Source organism: Elgaria multicarinata, chromosome 16 (genome assembly GCF_023053635.1).
Source record: "Elgaria multicarinata webbii isolate HBS135686 ecotype San Diego chromosome 16, rElgMul1.1.pri, whole genome shotgun sequence".
NCBI lineage: Eukaryota > Metazoa > Chordata > Lepidosauria > Squamata > Anguidae > Elgaria > Elgaria multicarinata.
The window spans coordinates 18,545,053-18,565,065 of record NC_086186.1 but is presented as its reverse complement, the minus strand read 5'-3'; the positions used below and the strand labels follow the sequence as shown (position 1 = coordinate 18,565,065).

Here is a 20,013-nt window from a genome sequence, read left to right as displayed (position 1 = left end):
TTCTCATGTTCCAGGAGATGGCAATGCTGGAGTTGGTAACTGGTTCCATCTTCATTCTTAATTCCGTTCAGAGAAGCTGATGTCATGTGGATTAGGAAACCACTCTGCATACATACATGCCATCAAATATCCTTTGGAGCCTACCCAAATCACATGTCTAGAACGATGAGACTATGGTTTCCTGATTTTCAGCCTGAAGGTTGAACACACTTTAAAAAAAGATACCATAGAGCTGGAAAAGGGGCAACTAAAATGATCAAAGGGCTGGAGCATCTCCCCTATGAGGGAAGGTTACAACACCTGGGAAGGTTTAGCTGGGAGGGGAGGGGAGGCTAAGGGGAGACATGGTAGAGGTGTACAAAATTATGCATGGTGTGGAGAATGTGGATAGGGATATATTTTTATCCCACTCATAAAACTATAACCCAGTGGGGTCATCCATGAAACTGATTGGTGGTAGATTCAGAACAGATAAAAGGAAGAACTTCTCACGTCGCTTTGTTAAACTATAGAATTCACTACCACAAGATGTAGTGATGGCCGCCAATTTGGATGGCTTTAAAAGAGGGTTGGATAAATTCCTGGAGGAGAAGGCTTATCAATGGCTATTAGACTGATGCCTATGTGCTACCTCCAGTATCAGAGGCAGTAAGCTTATATGCATCAGTAGCTGGGGAAGATGGATGGGAGGGTGGTGTTGCAGGTTCCTGATCAGCTGGTTGGCCATTGTGTGAACAGAATGCTGGACTAGATTGACCCTTAGTCTGATCCAGCATGGCTGTTCTTCTGTTCTTATCAGTGTTTGGCTGGGTTAGATATTGTACGCAGGTCAGTGGCAATATAGCATATGTGATGTATGCAGAAGGCCAGTGATCTGAGACTCCCCGTCTGTTGCATTGAAAATAGAAGCTCTGCACCTCAAAATGCCCTTTGGACCAAACCATATGTCTAGCATAGCATTTCCCAATTTCAGGTCCCCAGGAGCTTTTGGACTACAGTTCCCACCATTCCTGGTCATTGGGTATGCTGGCTGGGGATGATGGGGAAATTAGTCCAGCAACTTCTAGGGGCTCAATCTGGGGAAAGGTAGCACATTAGGGTAAATTACTAGCTACTTTAGAAAGAGATTAGGAATCATGGTTGGTCATTGTACAGTGGAATGAGAAAAAAACCATCTTATTGCCAAACCCAGGAAACCAGTTAACGGCACAAATCCAAGATGCTTTACTTATGTGGAGCAAAACTTCTCATATCCCATTTTCCTCAGAATGTGCGATTGAACAAGTGGCATATGCATTGATGGTGCTATATAAATAAATAATAATAATAATGCCTCAACAAATCCTTCACCTGGGAGACAGTCCTATGTGAGCTACATTTCCATTGCACAGCTTGCTACACTAGCAAATACATTGTTTAGAAAGTGACATAAATATTAGGGCTGTGGACACTCTCCCAACCCACTTCAGAGGCTGATTCAGAGCTACTAACTTGTCCCTGTTCCGCCGTGGCCCAATTTAGAACCAGATCTGGATCCGAATCTTGATCCGAATTATTTGGACTTGCATTTTCCTGGGTGCAAAGCCAATTGTCGACTTTGATTCCGTCAGACTTCCCCTGCCTGCCTGCCCCTGAACCCTGGTTGCCAAACCACTGTCCCTGCCCACTGAATTATACAAGCAGCTGGGACTTAACAGACCCAGGGGGGATCCGCACGTCGTACCCAGAGCGCTTCTATGTGACCCCAGTGCACCCCAAAAACGATCTTCTAACTTGTCTGTAAAAGAAACGAGGAAGACGCGTCTTTGCTGGCGCTGCTGGTGCCACCCACCTCCCTCCTCGCTGGCTGGTGAGAAGAGCTCGACAGAGGGGGCACGACTCCGCTGCCGGCTCCGGCGCCCCTTTCGGAGGGGAAGGTGCCAGCTCCGGGAGACAGGAAGAAGGAATAGGAAAGGGAGAGGCGAGCGGTGTGTTGGTGTGTGGGTCTCCACCTTGAGAGATGCGTCTCTTTTCTAACCCGAGCCGCCGCCGTCATCCCTTCCCCCTCAGCCTTTGGTGGGGGCGGCGGCAGGGTGGGGTGGGGAAGAGAACTGGCAGCTTTTGGTCCTTTGAGGAAGGGAAACAAGCGGGAAATCAACCGCTCTTCTGTGCCCTCTTCGCTCTCTCGCCGGCGCGCGCTTTCCTTTTTCTTTCCTCTCCACCCCGCCTTCTTTCGCCAAGCTCTCCTCGCCGGCAAGGACGCCTCTTTCTCGTTTCTTTTACAGGCAAGTTAGACGATCATTTTCGGGGTGCACTGGGGTCGCATAGAAGCGCTCTGGGTACGACGTTCGCCTTTGGCAGACACAAGTCCTCCATGCAAGTCAACATTTTTACAGAAGATGTTTTGCCCTCCTGATGTTGCAGAAATGGCCCTTTATGACTGCCATTGTGTGCAACATTATATTTACGAAAATACAGAGCCCCCATCTTCTGTAAAAATGGCAGCTCACGTAGAGGAATGGGTGGCTTCTGGCTGTGAGCAGACAGGTCCGGGAAGTACCTGCCATTTGCACAACTGACGGCTTATAAATCAGTTCTGGACCTATTCAGTCCAAATTCCTCTACCTTGGCTTGGATCCTGATCCAAAGTTTTGCACAGCCCAACAAATATTGCAGTACAATGTCACATGGCCAAAGTAAAGAAATGTTTAAGTCTAGGTCATTCATTGACTGTTACGTTATATTACACAAGATTGTCACACAGTTCATTTCATGCCGACTTCTTCATTAGTGCCAGTACTTTATTTCAAAACTGTTACTTCATGCCTCTCATCCTTGCCTAACCATTGTCTTGCAGACTGGCTGCACGTGAATACAGATGGGTCAATCCATATACAAAGTCATATGCTTTCTTCAGAAATGATGCATTAATTTGCATCATTTCCCAGGTGAAGGATTTGCATTAACAAACCACGTCTGGGGAACATCTGACTTCCCAAGCCAACTTCCTGCCCACTAAGCAAACATGGAGACTTTCAATGGGAAAAAATTATTATTATTATTATTATTATTATTATTATTATTACTACTAATAGTAGTAGTACTATTATTTTCTAGTGGATCACAAGTGGATATATGACTAGTTAAGTTTGCTGGGTCACAAATATCCATAAATTCTGCCTCCTGGGACATCAAAAGACCTCTCCAACTTGAAAGATGGAAAGGAATAGAGCATGGGTTCTCAACAAGGGGGGGAATTCCCCCCCAGGGAGGGGAATTTTAGGGTTCCAGGGGGGGATTGGGACCACTATTCAGCAAAGTATGATGTCCTGTAGATTATGTCTTCCTACACATGTTATTAAAAACGTCCCAGAAAAGTGTCATGTAGTCTGCAAAAGCCAGGTCTTCGCTCTCTTTTCCCTCCCTCCCTCGCAATCCTAGAAGTTTAAAGCTTCCCATTTAAAGGGGCAAAGCATGGGAGCTGAGAATGTAAACGAGGCCATGCTTTGCATGGCCCCTTTAAATGGGACTAATATAGAAAAAAATAAAAGATTTTCAATATTATATGCATATTATTTGGAATACACCTTTTGAGTTAGACTATCTTAGGAAGGGGGGAATTATATTCTGGACAATGGTGAAAGGGGGCAATGGAGCAAAAAAGGTTGAGAACCACTGGAGTAGAGCAACCTTCCCCAACCTACAGATGTTGCTCTATAGATGTTTTAGGTTTCAATATCAATGAGCTGCAGCCACTATATCCAATGGCCAGGAGTGCTGTGAGTTGTAGTCCAAAACATCTGGAGAGTACCAGGTTGGGGAAATCTGAAATAGAGGATACACCATCCAATCAACTGCTATTCTGAATATAATACCTGAAGCATGGCAGCACCTAACTCTTCTCTGCTTTGGCTTATAAGAACATAAGAAGATCCATACCTGATCAGACTAAATGGCTCTTTGCACAGCATTGTGTTCCCCAAGTACCAGCCAGATGCCTATCCAAAGTCCACAAGCCTGACATGTTCGCAATAGCATTTCCTGTTCATGGGACATGAAAACAGTCCCCAGGGGAGACTAGATTTCTGGAAGATGCCAAAGGGCTATGATCGTTTGGCAACGTTCAACGATGTTTGGAAATCATGCTTTAGAGCTGAGAGGATAATGATGTGGGGATTATTGAATCAACTACAAAAAGGCAGAGGAGAAAACTATGGAATTCTCTACTAGATGTGATGGCCACCAATTAAAGGGGGTTGGATAAATTCATGGAAGAGAAGGCTATCAACAGCTATTAGTCCTGATGGCTACGTAGTACCTCCAGTAGCAGAGACAGCAAGCCTATATACTCCAGTTGCTGGGGAACATGGGTGAGAGGGTGCTGTTGCACCTGTGTCCTACTTGTGGGTCCCTCATCGAGAGCTGGTTAACCACTGTGTAAATGGACAGTTTGACTAGATGGACCCTTGGTCTGATCCAGCATGGCTCTCCTCATGTTCTTATGAATGAGCTAACACACAATAATGTTCCATAGTGAGGGATTAAGGTATTCAAAATGGGAGAAGTTATTTTAAAATGTAGATGACCTTGAGGACCTGAAAGATGTAAATTTAGTAAATAAATAAGTTGTGTAGGACTGGTTTAAACCAGTCAACAGCTATGTTTTGTAGCAGTTGCACTGTTCTTTTGTAAAATGCAAAGTCGATGTCTATTTTAATCCAGGAGAACCTTGTTCATAGTCTGTGGATCATATAACTGATTATCTAGACTTTTTATAATTAAGCCTAGGTCTTATAAAGATGAAAGGTAATGTTTAAGAATGCTATAACTGCATATTTTTTCTTTAAAGACTGCAGTTAAAGTGAAGTCGGGTATTCCCCTTGAATTTAAATGGTCTTTAAATGTTAATTAACTATTAAAGGTGCCTACTCTTATTCATTCTTGAAGTTGGTGGCATTTTTCCCATCCAGGTTGAAGGTTTTTGCCCCAGTTTATTTGATCATACACATTTCTACAAGTGCACTATAAATATGTCTAGATATTCTGTCATACATTCAATGTATGACAGAACCTTGTTAAAGGACATAATATATTTTGCATTGTAGACTTCTTCCATAGTGCCATGATTCTGTGCCCTCCCACTGATGTGAGCCAATAGAGACATCTGTTGTGTAATCCGCAAAGCTTTATTTAACAAATAAACATCTCTTCTTCTCATCTGAAGGGAGTTTGAAAGCTAGGAGCTATCCTCTAAGCTTAATTAGGCTAACAAAGCTAGGCAGTTGCCTTCAACTGAAGCAGAACTGTTTCTTATAGTCCAAGAGACACTTTAGCTCAGGGAGTGTCTTTCACAAGCCACTACCCTAAGGGATTGCCTCCCACCTCATCTCAACTCCACCCCTTGACCCTGTGGCAGACTCTGGGATCTGTCAACTCCAATGTCCCTTTCCCTCAGACAGAAGATGAGTTCTCAGGTGTGTGTGGGACTCTGAGCCATCTGCATTCTCCATGATAAGCTTGTGGGAAGATTCATCCTTGACTCCTGAAGAGTGTTGGAGAATCTCCTCCCTCACTTCCTGTATTGGAGTCCTCCTCCTCCTCCTCCTCACTAGGGAAAACAGGCCTGATCTTGTCACATAGTTAGCCTAGCACACTCATCTGAACTAGGGTGACCCCTATTTGAAGGGCTGTTCTTTACTTGAAGGAGTCCTCTGTTTGAAGGGCTGCCCTATCCAAGCCAGGTTTAAAGATAACCACCAGAAGGAAGAGCTGTTCTTTGAAGTTGCAGGTCACCTTTCATGCCTAGCCTTGGAGACTCCTCATCAGACAAGGAAGAGGCCTTACCAGAAGAGGAACCAACAGAGGACATCCAGGAGGCACCCCACCAGACTGACGGGAAATCTTGCATTTCACCAGAGAGCTCAGAGTCTGAGCAGAGCTGAGTCCTCCCATAACTTCCAAGAAGAGATGTTGCTTGCTCAGCTGCCTCTACTCAGGTGCAGTTCTCAGACACAGTCAAGGTCTTCTCAGGATGTCTGTCAGGGTCCAGGGCATGGGCAGCAAGGCCTCAGCACAGGAACGCTAGGGCTGGGATGGACAGCAGTGGAACCAGCAACAGAGTCCAGGCAGGGCCGGAGGCAAAGGCAAGGTCCAGAAGCAAGCAGGGTTTGAAGTCCAAAGCAAAACAGAGTCCAAGCAGGGCCAGAGGCAAAAGGCATGGTCCAGGGACGAGCAGGGTTCAGAGGCCAGGAGCAACAGGGTTCAAGCATAGCCAAAGGCATGGTCAGGCAAGGCAGAAGGTCAGGCATGGCAAGGTCTGGAAATCAGGAGCAGGCTACAGGAGACCATGTTGCTGTGGCAAAGGCTGAAGTGGAAATACCGTTCTTATATAGCCCTTTCCTGGCTGCTCCCAGCTGGTCTGCATCAGCCCATCTGGGATGCTTGCTGATATGGGCCTGGGTCCTGCAACTGGCAAGATGCACTGTGGCCACCAGGTGGAGCTGCAGAACAGAATCCTGACAATTTTATTTATTTATTTATTTATTTATTTATTTATTACATTTTTATACCGCCCAATCGCCGAAGCTCTCTGGGCGGTTCACAAAAATTAAAACCATCATAAAACAACCAACGTTAAAAACACAAATACAAAATACAATATAAAAAGCACAACCAGGATAAAACCACGCAGCACAATTGATATAAGGTTAAAATACAGAGTTAAAACAGTATAATTTAAATTTGAGTTAAAATTAAGTGTTAAAATACTGAGTGAATAAAAAGGTCTTCAGCTGGCGACGAAAGGAGTACAGTGTAGGAGCCAGGCGGACCTCTCTGGGGAGCTCATTCCACAACCGGGGTGCCACAGCGGAGAAAGCCCTCCTCCTAGTAGCCACCTGCCTCACTTCCTTTGGCAGGGGCTCACGGAGAAGGGCCCCTGTAGATGATCTTAAGGACAATGTCCTACATTAGCTTGTTTCCTTGAGCTTCACTTCACACAGGAAAAATACCGCAGCCTTACCAGGGCTTTTGTCCTGCGCAGTCTTCCCACCACGACAACACAGTCCTCTACACATGACCTTGTGATGTTGAATTGAAAACTTCTCTTCTTGGAAAGACTCCATAGAGCTTAATGAGACAGCACCATCTAGTGGCGGAATTATAGTGCAATGCTGAGTTTGCACACTAGGAGATCCTGCAGTTTCCCAGATCATACCACAATATCTCTCTGTGTGTTTTTAAAAGTCAGATTCCCAGGGGATAGCATGTGAGATGTCCTGGACATTGACAACATCATGTAATGGACTCACAAACTTCCGGGAGTGGCTAATCACGTGTCTGCAATAAATTGCTCATTTAGAGAAGCTCCTTGTCTCATTGCTTCTTCTGGAATTCCTGATTTATGACCCAGATGATTTACAACGTCACTTAATTGCCTGCTCCGTTATTCTTCAAATGCTTATCTCTTCTCAGACGCTTGAAGTCAGCATACTTTTCTCAACCACACTACTGATACCTCCTAGGCTTGGTATTCTGGCCTCCATGGTTACTGACCCTGTATTTGTCTTCTTCCTACTCTTCTGTCAGCAACAAGCACACAGCTGGCTGGGACTGCTCTAAAAGTCCCAGAGGGGGAGTACCAGAGCAGGACATCACCTGGCCACAGTCTTTCCCCACTATGGTGAGATGGATTGCATTTATCTTTAAATTATAATAATTATTTCTAAACGTTCCTCTATGCATATAAATTAGCATACGTCAGGCATGGCTCCCTTGCAACGTCAGCGACCAAACATGTTAAAGAAACAGTGAACTCCTTTATTACATCAAGGTCAAATACTCCGATAATCCATACAGGAGCTAGAAACAGGGTTTTAAAGTCTAGCGGTTTAATCCAAGAGAGGGTCCCCAGGCAATCAATAGTTTATTTATTTATTTTTATTTATTTATTTATTTATTACTTTTTATACCGCCCAATAGCCGAAGCTCTCTGGACGGTTCACAAAAATTAAAACCACAATAAAACAACCAACAGGTTAAAAGCACAATTACAAAATACAGTATAAACGTATTCAATAGCTTAAGATTCAATTTCAAAGAAGTTCTTCATGCGTCTCTCTCTCTCTCTCTCTCTCTCTCTCTCTCTCTCTCTCTCTCTCTCTCTCTCAATGATCTTTGACTTAATGCAAGAAGTGGGGAAAATGTAATAGCATAACATAGAAACAAAGACTTGGCTTGGTAAATACAGACATGAGGTTAAGTAAGGATGTTTCCTAGCCTAATGGTTAAAGGTCAAATTGAAAAGTACAACATTGAGCTTGTCATTGCTAAATGAACTTGGCTTCAGGATGTCTCCCCCTGTTGCAACCCCTATAGTGTAATACTGCGCTGACTTCCAGTAGTACAGTGGCCATCATAGAGAAGTGGTACTTCATTTGTTTAGGAGTGGGGAGAGGTTGCTATATGCAGCGTTTTTCACATACAGAGAAACAGATGATGATGAGGCCTATTTTGTAACATCATGCAGGCCTTGTTGAGTGTGGAAAAGTAATTATTTTTTTCTTTAAAAAATAGCTTTTCAGCATTTAAAAAATGGCGGTAGCAATGCCAGTATAGCCAAATGATTATATTGACCATAGTCTGGACATGAATATAGACCAAACATTGCAGTTTGGATGAGCTGTGGCTGAGATAGAATGGCTTATGACATCCCTGAGATGTGGTCCTTGATTAATATTGTAGGTTAGAGTTGTGGCTGAGGCTGGTTTGAGCTAACAACCAAGAGTCCCAATACACCCCTTTGGGTTTCAGCAAAGGACACTCTCTCTAAATCCCCCCCCCCAGCCTGATTTCTTCCTAATTTTCCTCCTAGCCCAAATTCAATGGTCAGTTGCATGCAGGAACATTGCTCTCCATTGACTTGCTTGTGGACAGGTTGCACTTTTAAATGTGTGGGTCCCAGCTCCTCGCAAGTAACCACGAGGAGCTGGGACAAACCGTGATGCCTGCGCACGTGTTCCGCGGTCTTGGGATCATCCCGAGACCACAGAAAAAGCGGGTTGAAAGGGTAGGGCCATATCCCGGGGGAAAGGAGGGATCATTCCTCCCTGCTCCCTGGATCTCCTGTGTATTATGTGGACGCAGAGGGAAGATTCTGGGGATCGCTTTGGGATATCGCCCCGTCTAGCTATGGCCTAAGTAAAATAACAGGTTATAAATGTATTAAATACTTTTAAAACAAAATTAAAGGAGCCTCATGGGGAGTGGATTCAATCTCTGTGATCATCATGGGAGAAGCCTGGAATAGGAGAAGCAAACAAAAGGGACTAGTAGCTTATAAATCTTATGCTCTACAATAAGTGGGGGATGGAATAAGGAGAGATAATAATGCTTGGTAGTGTCAGGTCCAGAAAGAGGTAGAAGTTGCAATTGGTTCAGAAAAGGAAAATGTCTCATACAAGTATCTTTGTATCAGAGTTCAGACAGGATAGTGAAATTCTGCGAGTTTTTCAACAAAAGACTTGTCTAGGGATACAACAGAAATTTTCTTGGTTTACATTCTAATGTGAACTTACCGAATTCTGCACTGTTGGACCAATACGTGAACCAAATGCAGTTATCCTTCAAAATCCACACTTCCTACCCTGTTTCCCCAAAAATAAGACAGTGTCTTATATTAATTTTTGCTCCCAAAGATGCGCTAGGTCTTATTTTCAGGGGATGTCTTATTTTTCCATGAAGAAGAATACGGTACACGTTTATTGTTGAACAAAAAAAAGGTCTTATTTTCGGGGGGATGCCTTATATTACAGCGACAGGCAAAACTGGAAGTAGGTCTTATTTTCAGGGGATGTCTTACTTTCGGGAAAACAGGGTAGAACTTTTGCAAAATAGTTCTTCAATTTAAAAAAAATGCATAAAGAAATGCATATATTAGGGGGAAGTGTGCACAAAAATGTGTTTATCTATGAAAATAACATGCAAAAATAAGTGATATTAGGGGAAATTACTTCCAGAAAGTGTGTATATTAGGCAGAATTGCATATAGAATGGGCATATTACAAGAAATGCATACTAAAATGTCATGTGACATTTTGTAAAAAAAAACAATAGAAAGTTTTCAAATTGATGAAAAAAGAGGAAATTGAAACAGAGAATGAAAAACGGACAGAAATTGAAATCGACTGATTCATCCATTACTCATATTTCTCAAATAAATCCTTTGACAGGCACCATAGTAATATTTATTGTTTAAAAAAATGTTACAAGAAATTACTGCAGTTTGATTATTTGAAAAGATTTAATGTAATTCATAGGAAATCTAATAGCAAACATTTGTGCATTGTGTGATACCATCCTTGATTTACTGCCAATTGTGCTGGCTGTAATGTTCTAACAAAATGCAATTTTTATATATATAATAAATAACACATAAATATGATTTGAAACACAAAGGAGAGAAGTGCTTCCTTTGGTGCAATGTGTCAGTCTCAGTTTTCTAATAAAAGGAACTTTTCCCAGAAGACAGTGCAATGTAATATTTTGTGGTCACCAAGGAAGCATTGACCAAGTTTGTCAATAATATTGACTGAAGAATGAAAAAACAGACAGGATTTTTGTCTTTATGCTGTGTAAAGGCTGCCAGGGGCTCTTTTCCTCAAATTTGGTGACAAAGCCATTGTCCTGCAGGTAAAACGAGAGAGAGAGAGAGTTTTAACATTCTTGTTACAATTTGTTTTCTGATGACAAAAATGCCATTGGCTTTCCAATACCAAGAGGGCAACTTGGGTTGAAGGAAAAATTCCAGATGATTTTTTTTTAAAAGCCAAGCGTGCCATGTTTACTTTGCACTTTTAAACCTACATAAAAACAAGTTTATATCTGATTTTATGCCAGATTAAGTTTACTCAAACCATTCAGGAAATTTTAGTTTGGTGATGGTGTTGAGAATCTCATAGAGAGTCCTGGCAACTCCTCGCAGAACTACAGATCCCTGAAGACAGATAACTACTGTTAAACCATTGTACATCTGTGGTGCATATATACATTGGCTGCATTCAGACTAAATAAACCATGGTTTATTGTTACATGAACAATCCTCAGATAACAGCTCTTGCTTTCATGTCTGATCCCAGGCAAATTGTGGTTAGTCTTAACAAAAGTTTACTGAAACAAGCCAACTTCAAACCATGGTTTATGAAGGTGGCTTAAGTAAATGGTAGTTAGATTAACTACATTGTAGGGTTCTGGTATAATGCTAAACTGCAGTTAATAGAAGGCAGACATTAATCCTCTCATTATATATCTTCTATTATTATTATTATTATTATTATTATTATTATTATTATTATTATTATTATTATTGCAGCAGCCAAGTTGACATGTGGGTTAAGGTAAATTACATTGCGCTAACCTAAGAGCTCTAGTGTAATGCCAAAAGCATTAGCTGCCAGTTGGGATTCCCTGATAAACCAGTTGTGCATGCTAATGCTATTGGTGTTGCACTAGAGATCTCTTGTACTAGCATGATGTAATTGATATTAGCGCTCATATCAACTTAGAAACTGCCCATTATTGTTATTAAAAAGAGTCTTTGAAGATAAAATAAGCACATTTCTGATCGAATTATCATAGAATCATAGAATCACAGAATAGCAGAGTTGGAAGGGGCCTACAAGGCCATCAAGTCCAACCCCCTGCTCAATGCAGGAATCCACCCTAAAGCATCCCCAACAGATGTGGACATATGTGGGCATATGTGGACATATGAAGTGTAATTTATAATAGCACTACTAAAATGCCCATAATTTTGATGTGAAAAAGATAGACAGGCAAAGGATATATTTATTGCATTTTTTATACCGCCCAATAGCCGAAGCTCTCTGGGTGGTTCACAAAAAAATTGCAAGACCCTTCAGAGAAAATATTGCAAGACCCTTTAGAGAAAACTAATTTTTAGAAGTGTAATGGAAATTCCAGGGGGAAAACTAATATCTATGAGGAAATACCCGTAAAGCTCTTTGAGCATAACTTCCCCCAAGTACCCACATAGTGAACTTCCAGTATTGCAGCAAAATAGAATAATATCAAGACCTGTGGTTTGGTGAGGCAGAGAGTGAGCTTATGTCACTGCAATGGAAACTAACAGATACTGTCTTCTGAAAGACTTCAGTAAGGCTGAAATCTTAAGCGTACTTATCTAGGAATACATCCCACTGGAACCAGTGGAGCTTATTTCTGAGTAGACATGTGTAGGATCAGTGCTGGATCCAGGTTTTTGAGGACCCTTAGACAAGACACCCTCGATGGGCCTCCTTCCTCAGTGAGTCAGCCTTCTCAACACCATTGCCATCAGCTGCTATTGCTCCCCCACTTCCTCGTCTTTGCCACCACTTGCTAGCTTGACAGGGAGAAAGCCCGTGAGCAAGTCGGCAGTGGCATCTTCTGCTCCTTCTTCATGCCACCACCGTTGTCTGGGCCAGCATGAGGGACTGGAGAACAAGTTGGTTGCAATGATGAAGAGGAGGAGCAAGTCCAGAGGGGAATCTTGTTAATGGGCCCTTACTAGGGTTGGACCCTTGGCCAGTGCCCAGCCACGCCTACCCTTGACACCAGCCCTGTTTAGGATTGCACTGCTTGTCTCACAATATCTATTTGCCATCATTAGAACAATGTATACCTACAAAAACAAAATGCAAGCCAGATATTAACCAATGTTATTCATCAATTAATTTTCTTTGTGTACAATTTCATGTTTTTCATGTTGTTCTTCAAGAATTGTGAATAAATATGTGGGTTTTTTCCAGTCTAATATGGGAACCTCTTGTAAAACAATTATTCTTAAGTTACCGTAAAGCTCTCTTAGGTATAGAAAGACCTTAAAGGCCCAATTAGGGAAGAAAAGGCAGGGCATAGTATTTTAATTAATAAATGCCAGTTACAGTTACAGTCCAGTACACGTATACTTAGAAGTAAGTTCCACTGAGTTCAATGGGACTTACTCCCATGTAAGTATGTATGGGCTTGCACTTTTAGAATAAGATATTGATTACTCATTCATGCTCATACACAAAAAAATATGGGTTTTCCCATTTTATCATATAGATTGTTTGTTTGTAGGTTTTAAGACCACCCATCAGGAAAACTTTCAGGGTGGCAAACAAGAAAATAGTTTTTTAAAATCAAGCTAAAATCACAATTAAAAAAGTGCAAAGCAGAACAATAATAGGATTTGAAGTTGTATTTTATTTTACCCAGTTCACTCTAAAACCATTTAAGTTTAAAGATGTTTTTATCAACTGTTTGTTACTGGATTTTACTCTTTTTAGATTATAAGCTGCCTTGAGAAGGCCATGGTCTTGAACAGTGGCTAAGAAAAATAATAAAGAAATAAAATAAGCAAACAACAGCTAAAGGGGGGGGACATTAAAATCAACATAAAAATCAACATAAAAATCAACATAAAAATCAACATAAAAATCATGCAAGATGCAAGAATTAGTGTAGCTTTTCATAACTGTCAGATGACAATTAATTGCACTTCTGTTTCCCTGTATTCCCTTCAGCTTTGAATCAAACTCTGAAGCAGCCTTCTCCAACCTGTGGTCATCCAGATATTTTGGACTTCTGCCCCAACCAGCATGGTCAATTGTCCGGAATTCTGGGAACTGTAATCCAAAAGCACCCAGAAGACACCCGTTTGGGAAAAGCTGCTCTGCAAGCTAGCAAAATAAAGATGCTACATTGAGAATGAGAAGAAGTACTAATGAAGGGCTGAGCCAAAATCTTACCCATCCTCCATTTTCATTGATCCACTTTGCTTTGGTGTTTACGATATAGTCCGCAATGAAATTAGAAAACTGCTCCGTGTTTTCTTTCGTCAAAGGAACTCCGTGTCCTTGTAGCTTCTTCGCAAGGATTCCTCCAAACAGGAATATTGTCAAAATCCGTCCCCAGTTGGTGGTTCCATCTGCAAATTCCTTTTCCATCACTTGACTGAAAATTCTACTGGCATCGTGGATGGAGCCGATCGCCAGTGAGTTCAAATACGGTCTCAGATTCTCTTCTACTTCTTCCTGAAGTGAAGGTGCAACTTTCCGTAAGACCTGGGCAGCTCTGCTGGGAGCTTCTTCGAGCTGTATTTCCTGGCAAACATGTTTCAAGTGATCTTGGACCAAACTGGAGACATAAAGGAAGTCATTGTTTTCCATCGAGAAATGGGCACACAGGGCACAAGGCAGTCTTGGACCTCAGCAATGCAGCTAAAACTGACCTGTCAGACATCCAACTGATCAGTTTAATAACTCCAGCCTTTTCATATGATTTCATCATTTGCGGGCTGACGGAATTTTTCTACTTTCCATCTCTGTAGTTTTGCAAAACCCATTACGTGGGAAGCATCCTGAGATGCAGCTTGTGACTGAGAAGTGAAAGTTCGCAATGTGGGAGGGGGGAAAAAGCCAACCAGCCTTGCAGCTTAGACTTCCCGTAAAATGATTCATTCATTCTGTAAATGCAGATAGAGGAACTGTTAAAGCTCCAGTCTAGTAAAAGCCAAATTATCAGGACCTGGGACCTGGCATAAACCCAAATCAATTGGATTTACATTGGCACAGTACCATATAGAGGGCAATTCCTGGGCGTTCCCCTCATGGAATTGAGGGTGTAATTTCTAACACCACTTCTCTCCCTCTCTTTTGCTGTTTTCCCCACGCCAGATTTGAGACTGCAAGGTCTTCAGAGCATCAGTTTGTGCTCTTGTATTCTTTAAAGTTCCATGCACAAAGGTCATAGAATTGCACAGCCATATGAGGATACTCAAGTGGCCTGGGTGAAATACAACAAAACATTCACTTGGGACTAAGTGACTTCTTTTGAACAAAGTGACCATTTTTGTGAACCGCCCAGAGAGCTTCGGCTATTCGGTGGTAAAGAAATGTGATTATTATTATTATTATTATTATTATTATTATTATTATTATTACTATTATTAATATTAATATTATTATTATTATATTTATTTGTATATCGCCTTTTGCCCAATACTGGGCCTCAAGGCGGCCTTACAAAGTTTAAAACATACATTGAAAAGGAAAAAAGGGGGAAAAACACATTTAAAATACACAACAAAATTATAAGTCAATTAACATAGATGGAGGGACAGATTATTCTCCAAAGGCCTGCTGGAACAAACAAGTTTTAGCCTGCTTCCGAAAGCCCATCAAGGAGGGAGCCAGTCTAGCTTCCCCGGGAAGAGAGTTCCAGAGCACTGGAGCAGCCACCGAGAAGGCCCTCTCCCATGTTCCCACCAAGCGTGCCCGTGAAGATGGTGGGACTGAAAGAAGGGCTTCTCCAGAAGATCTCAAAGCACGGGCAGGCTCATAAGGGAGAATACGGTCTTTCAAATAACCTGGACCCAAGCCATATAGGGCTGTATAGATCATAACCAGCACTTTGAATTGTGCCCGGAAACAGACTGGAAGCCAGTGGAGCTGTTTTAACAGGGGAGTTGTGTGCTCCCTGTAACCAGCCCCAGTCAACAATCTGGCTGCAGCTCTTTGAACCAAATAATAAAGAAATAATCTTGTTTGACCTGCACATGCCCTTTCTTTGTGCATAGATTGCACTATAGAAGTTCATCATCATCATCATCATCATCATCATCATCTTCACCATATTTTTAGAATTTCCAATAAAAAAATCATAGTTCTGAAGTTTTTTATGGTTTTTACATCTTAGCATTTCCATTATAATGCCAACGTAATATATCTGGGAGAGCAATCCTATGGCCCCTGGACAACATCTAGTGGGCCCTAGGTTAGACCAGATTCCTGGATCCGAGATTGGAGACAGTACTTCAGACCAAGGAGTCCATGTTCCCTGTACCCTTCCCATCCCCCTTCCATGGAAAGAACTGCACTGGTTGCCTCTCTAAGCTCACTAAAGTGACCTGATGGGCATCTGGATAAAATTGCACCCTAAATTGCAAAAATTGGAACATTCCATTGGTCTATTCCCATGCATAATATGTATAAGGAACATTTCTATTTTCTATAAGATTCTCTAATGCTACCAAATAGGGTGGCCACTTACAAATTGGCGAAAAAAGAGGAAACGCATCAGCACAAAAGAGGATAAAGATTTGCGAGGGGAAGTTCCAGAAATAAAAACAGAGACACCAGAGCTTGGGGTAAATTAGGGCCTCTTTATTTATTCATTGATATGCTACCCTCCATGGATCTGAGCGTTAACGGGAATCTACTTTGTTTAGCTGCAGGCTCTAGCCTGCCCCTCAGGGTGAGCCACTCCGCCTGGAAACATGGGTCGGGTTTCCCAGCCCCCTTTCCAGCTACACTTAAGTGTTTGGTGAGACCAACCCGCGTCATCCCCACTCTGGCTGCGTAGTCGAGTAGATGAGACAAGAAGGTCCCCAAAGGCAAACCCTATCCTGACATGAAAACTGCAAAGCCCCCGAGGAGCAGGACCTCTGGATTGCCAATCACCATAAAAGTGCCAGAGTGCTCACCGTCCCTATCCGGACTTCCCAAAATTCCCACACAACCCTGCCTGTTATAATCGACCAATTTATTCTCCGCTTCCAAGATTAAAACCAGTATGGAGTAGGCGAAAACCTGAACATCCCTAGATGACAGGGGGAATTTCTACTCAGCCCCCGCTGCAAAGGAGGCGACTGGGTTTTGATTCCCATGCTAGTTCATAGGGAGGGTGGTTGGGGCCAAAATTGGGGCAGCCAGTTTCAGGCTAGATCAAGTTGCTATCTGATTAATCTATTGCCTTTTGCCTCCACTTGGTTCAAAAGCGTCCCCTTCGCCTGACCTTCTGTCCCCTGTGGCTGAGGAACACCGGGGGCGAGGTTTTATAGCCTTGGCTCCGCCTCTGCCTCACAAGGCAGTACATGTGCCTAGCACCTGTACTAGGTTTCGTTTTCCTTTCTCTCTCCCCCGCCCCCCCAGTCGGAACAATTGACCCCCTCGCAAGATGCAGATTTAGAAATAATGATTATCATTTAAATAGAAATACAGTACATGTTCCCATAGTGTGGAATATTGAAACCAGGTAGCCTGTGTGCCTTTCTCAGGCCATAGCTAGACCTAAGGTTTATCCCAGGATTGTCCTGGGGTCAAACCTGTTCATCTAAGTGCCACACAGGGCATCCAGCGCTCAGGCAGGGACGAACCCGGGATGATCCTGGGATAAACCTTAGGTCTAGCTACGGCCTCAGTCTGCTGTTCAGGTACAGTTGGCGGGTGAGGCCCAGTTCTTCTATCAAAACCTATCAGGGCGTGTTCTGCAAGTAGAACTTTCCCTGGGTAAACTATATTTTTCAACAGTGAATTCATTGTTCTCCCAGACTAGGCTGCTAGACTATGATGTCAAACAAAAACCAAACAAAAATGATTTAAATCCCGGTATTCTGAGCAGTTCAAACTGTGTTCTTGGGAATCCTGGAGGATTTCAGGGATTATGGCTGTTGAGGTGGGAAGCTGATGTTTAATCTATGGAAATTAGTGGCTAGAAGATAGACTCCTGATAGATGGGGGGGGGGAAATATGTTTGTGTTTTTGAATAAGATACTAACCAGGGCTTGAAGAAGGCGGCCGCTCTCCAGCTGGGGTGATGGAGGAGACAAATACATCTGTGGAAGAGAAACAGCAGTTTTGGGATGGAGAGAGAGAGAGAGGCTGGGTTCAGACGTCATGCTAAGCGATTGTGGGTAGCAAGCTATGCTGGGTGGGTAGATATGAAAACAACTTATTGGAATCCTATCAGACGAACAAGCAAACAAGCTACACAGAGTAGTTGATTTCAAACCCCTCACCCTTCCTCCTCCTGTAGTCCTCCTGCCCAGCCAGGCAGGTATCCCAGCATCCTTTTCAGTGGAAATAGAGATCGATTGAGAAGAGCAGAGTGGCAGCGGCGTTTTTGGCCAAGCAGCTCTGTAGGCGATCTCCGTAGCTCACGCTGGTGTGATGGACAACATGTTCCAGCATGAACAACTTCTACTGCAGACTGTGAATGAGTTGTTTGAGGGAAGGAAGCCACCGTGGGGGTGGGTGACATCCCACAGGCAACACGCTAACCCATCATGGGTTGTTTCAGAAAATACACCATCGTGGTTTAGCATGTCGTGCAAACCCAGTCAGATAAAGAATTTCCAACTGGAGTTAGCTAAAACTGGGGCAGCCAGTTTCAGGATGGATCAAGTTGCTATCTGATTAATCTATTGCTTTTTGCCTCCACTCATACACTGTTTGCATAGTACAGAAATGAGTTTTAGGTCTCTAGAGCTCTCTTCTCCATAGGAAACTTACACTATGCACATAACTCAGAAGAAAGCCCATTGAGTTCAACAGGGCCAAAAAAGACATTACTCTAAATCAGTATCTAGCAGCTATGGCTTATGTTCAGGGTGCAGGACTCCCAATCCAGATCTTAAAAAACACATATACACACACCCGTGCTAGCGTTCCAATCATAATAGAAGGCCCTACATCTACTTTAGAGTAAAAATCGGGGAGGAGGAGAGACGTAGCTGTGGGACAGAGATTGAAAGTAACATCTGTTTTGGCCCTCAGCTAAGCATGTGTAGGATTCCAGCCTAAACCTGGTAATGTTTCCCCTGTCCAACCCCAGTATACTTTCCCAGGTTCAATCCCTGTCAACTCCAATTGGACACAGTTGATGGGGAAGATTTCTGTCTGGGATGCTGGAAAGTCACAGCTGGTCAGAATAGATAATTCTGTGCTCGGCGGACAAATAGTCCCACCTGATATCAGGTAGCCTCCTATATTAACCTGTATTAACTTCTCACTGTTTAGGGGATGGGAGCAGGCAACAGAGTGTGGGTTTGAGGTTCCAGGGATGGAAAGATCTACCATAGAAAACATGAGCAAATTCCCAAATGTGCTCATGTGTCCAAAGAGATTGGGGATCCCTGCCTTAGAGCAGGAGTGGGCGGAAACTTTCCTGAAAGACAGTTTCTTCGCCATGAGCAATCTTCTCTTGAAATTCACACGTATGGGAGATATTGGGGATACTTTAGATCATACTCTTAGGACATGCAGGGGAATGAGCCCCACCCAAACAGAGAGCTCTTTCTCTACCCCTTTGCCTTGGTATTTTCCCCTCCCTCCCAGCCTCTAGCCTATTTCTCTCCCCAACACACCACCTCTTTAGTTCATTTTTGACCAACCAGACCCCCACATCAGCAATTATCAGTAGAGGTTGGTGACTCCGATGTCAGGGATGTTGTGAATCTGCTCTGGGTTTCACTCAGAACCACTCAGAACTCCAAGGGCTCATCTACACCAAGCAGGATATTCCACTATGAAGGTGGTATGAAAGCGGTATATAAAAGGCAGGAGCCACACTACTGCACTGCAGGATCTACACTACTGCTTTATAGTGGTACTGAAGTGCACTGAGAAATTTTGGGGCCCAGGACACATCTACACCAAGCAGAATATAATACTATGAAAGTGGTATGAAAGCGGTATATGGTATGTGTCCTGGGCCCCAGCAGTTGTCAGTGCACTTCAATACCATTTTAAAACTGTAGTGTGGCACCTGCCTTTTATATACCGCTTTCATAACACTTTCATAGTGCAATATCCTGCTTGGTGTAGATGAGCCCCAAAAACGTTCAGCACCTTGCATAGTTCCTTTGGAGTCCTGACTGAAACTCAGAGGGGATTCACAGCCCCACTAACATCAGAACCACCCCATTCCACTGGCCATTATGTGACTATCCACATCCTCCAAGGGTGCCATTTTGTGGTGGTGCCCACATCACTTCATCAAATTCCCAAATGTGCTCATGCATCCAAAGAGATTGGGGACCCCTGCCTTAGAGCAGGAGTGGGCGGAAGGTCAATTTCCAGATGTCTTGCTCTGCAACCCCCATCAGCGCCTGCCAGTATGGCCAATGGTCAGGAATAATAATAATAATAATAATAATAATAATAATAATAATAATAATTTTATTTCTTACCCGCCTCTCTATTATGATCGAGG

At 42.9% G+C, this 20,013-nt stretch overlaps 1 protein-coding gene across 1 annotated transcript; it reads right to left on the bottom strand.

The window, feature by feature from the left end:
• Nucleotides 1-10,440: 10,440 nt before the first annotated feature.
• On the bottom strand, nt 10,441-14,218 carry BCL2A1 (BCL2 related protein A1). Its single transcript, XM_063142396.1, has 2 exons — nt 13,770-14,218; nt 10,441-10,662 (listed from the first exon to the last, which is right to left on the bottom strand). The coding sequence occupies exons 1-2, from the start codon at nt 14,187-14,189 to the stop codon at nt 10,555-10,557; spliced, it is 528 nt and encodes a 175-aa protein (XP_062998466.1). The 5' UTR covers nt 14,190-14,218; the 3' UTR covers nt 10,441-10,554.
• Between the last annotated feature and the right edge of the window lie 5,795 nt (nt 14,219-20,013).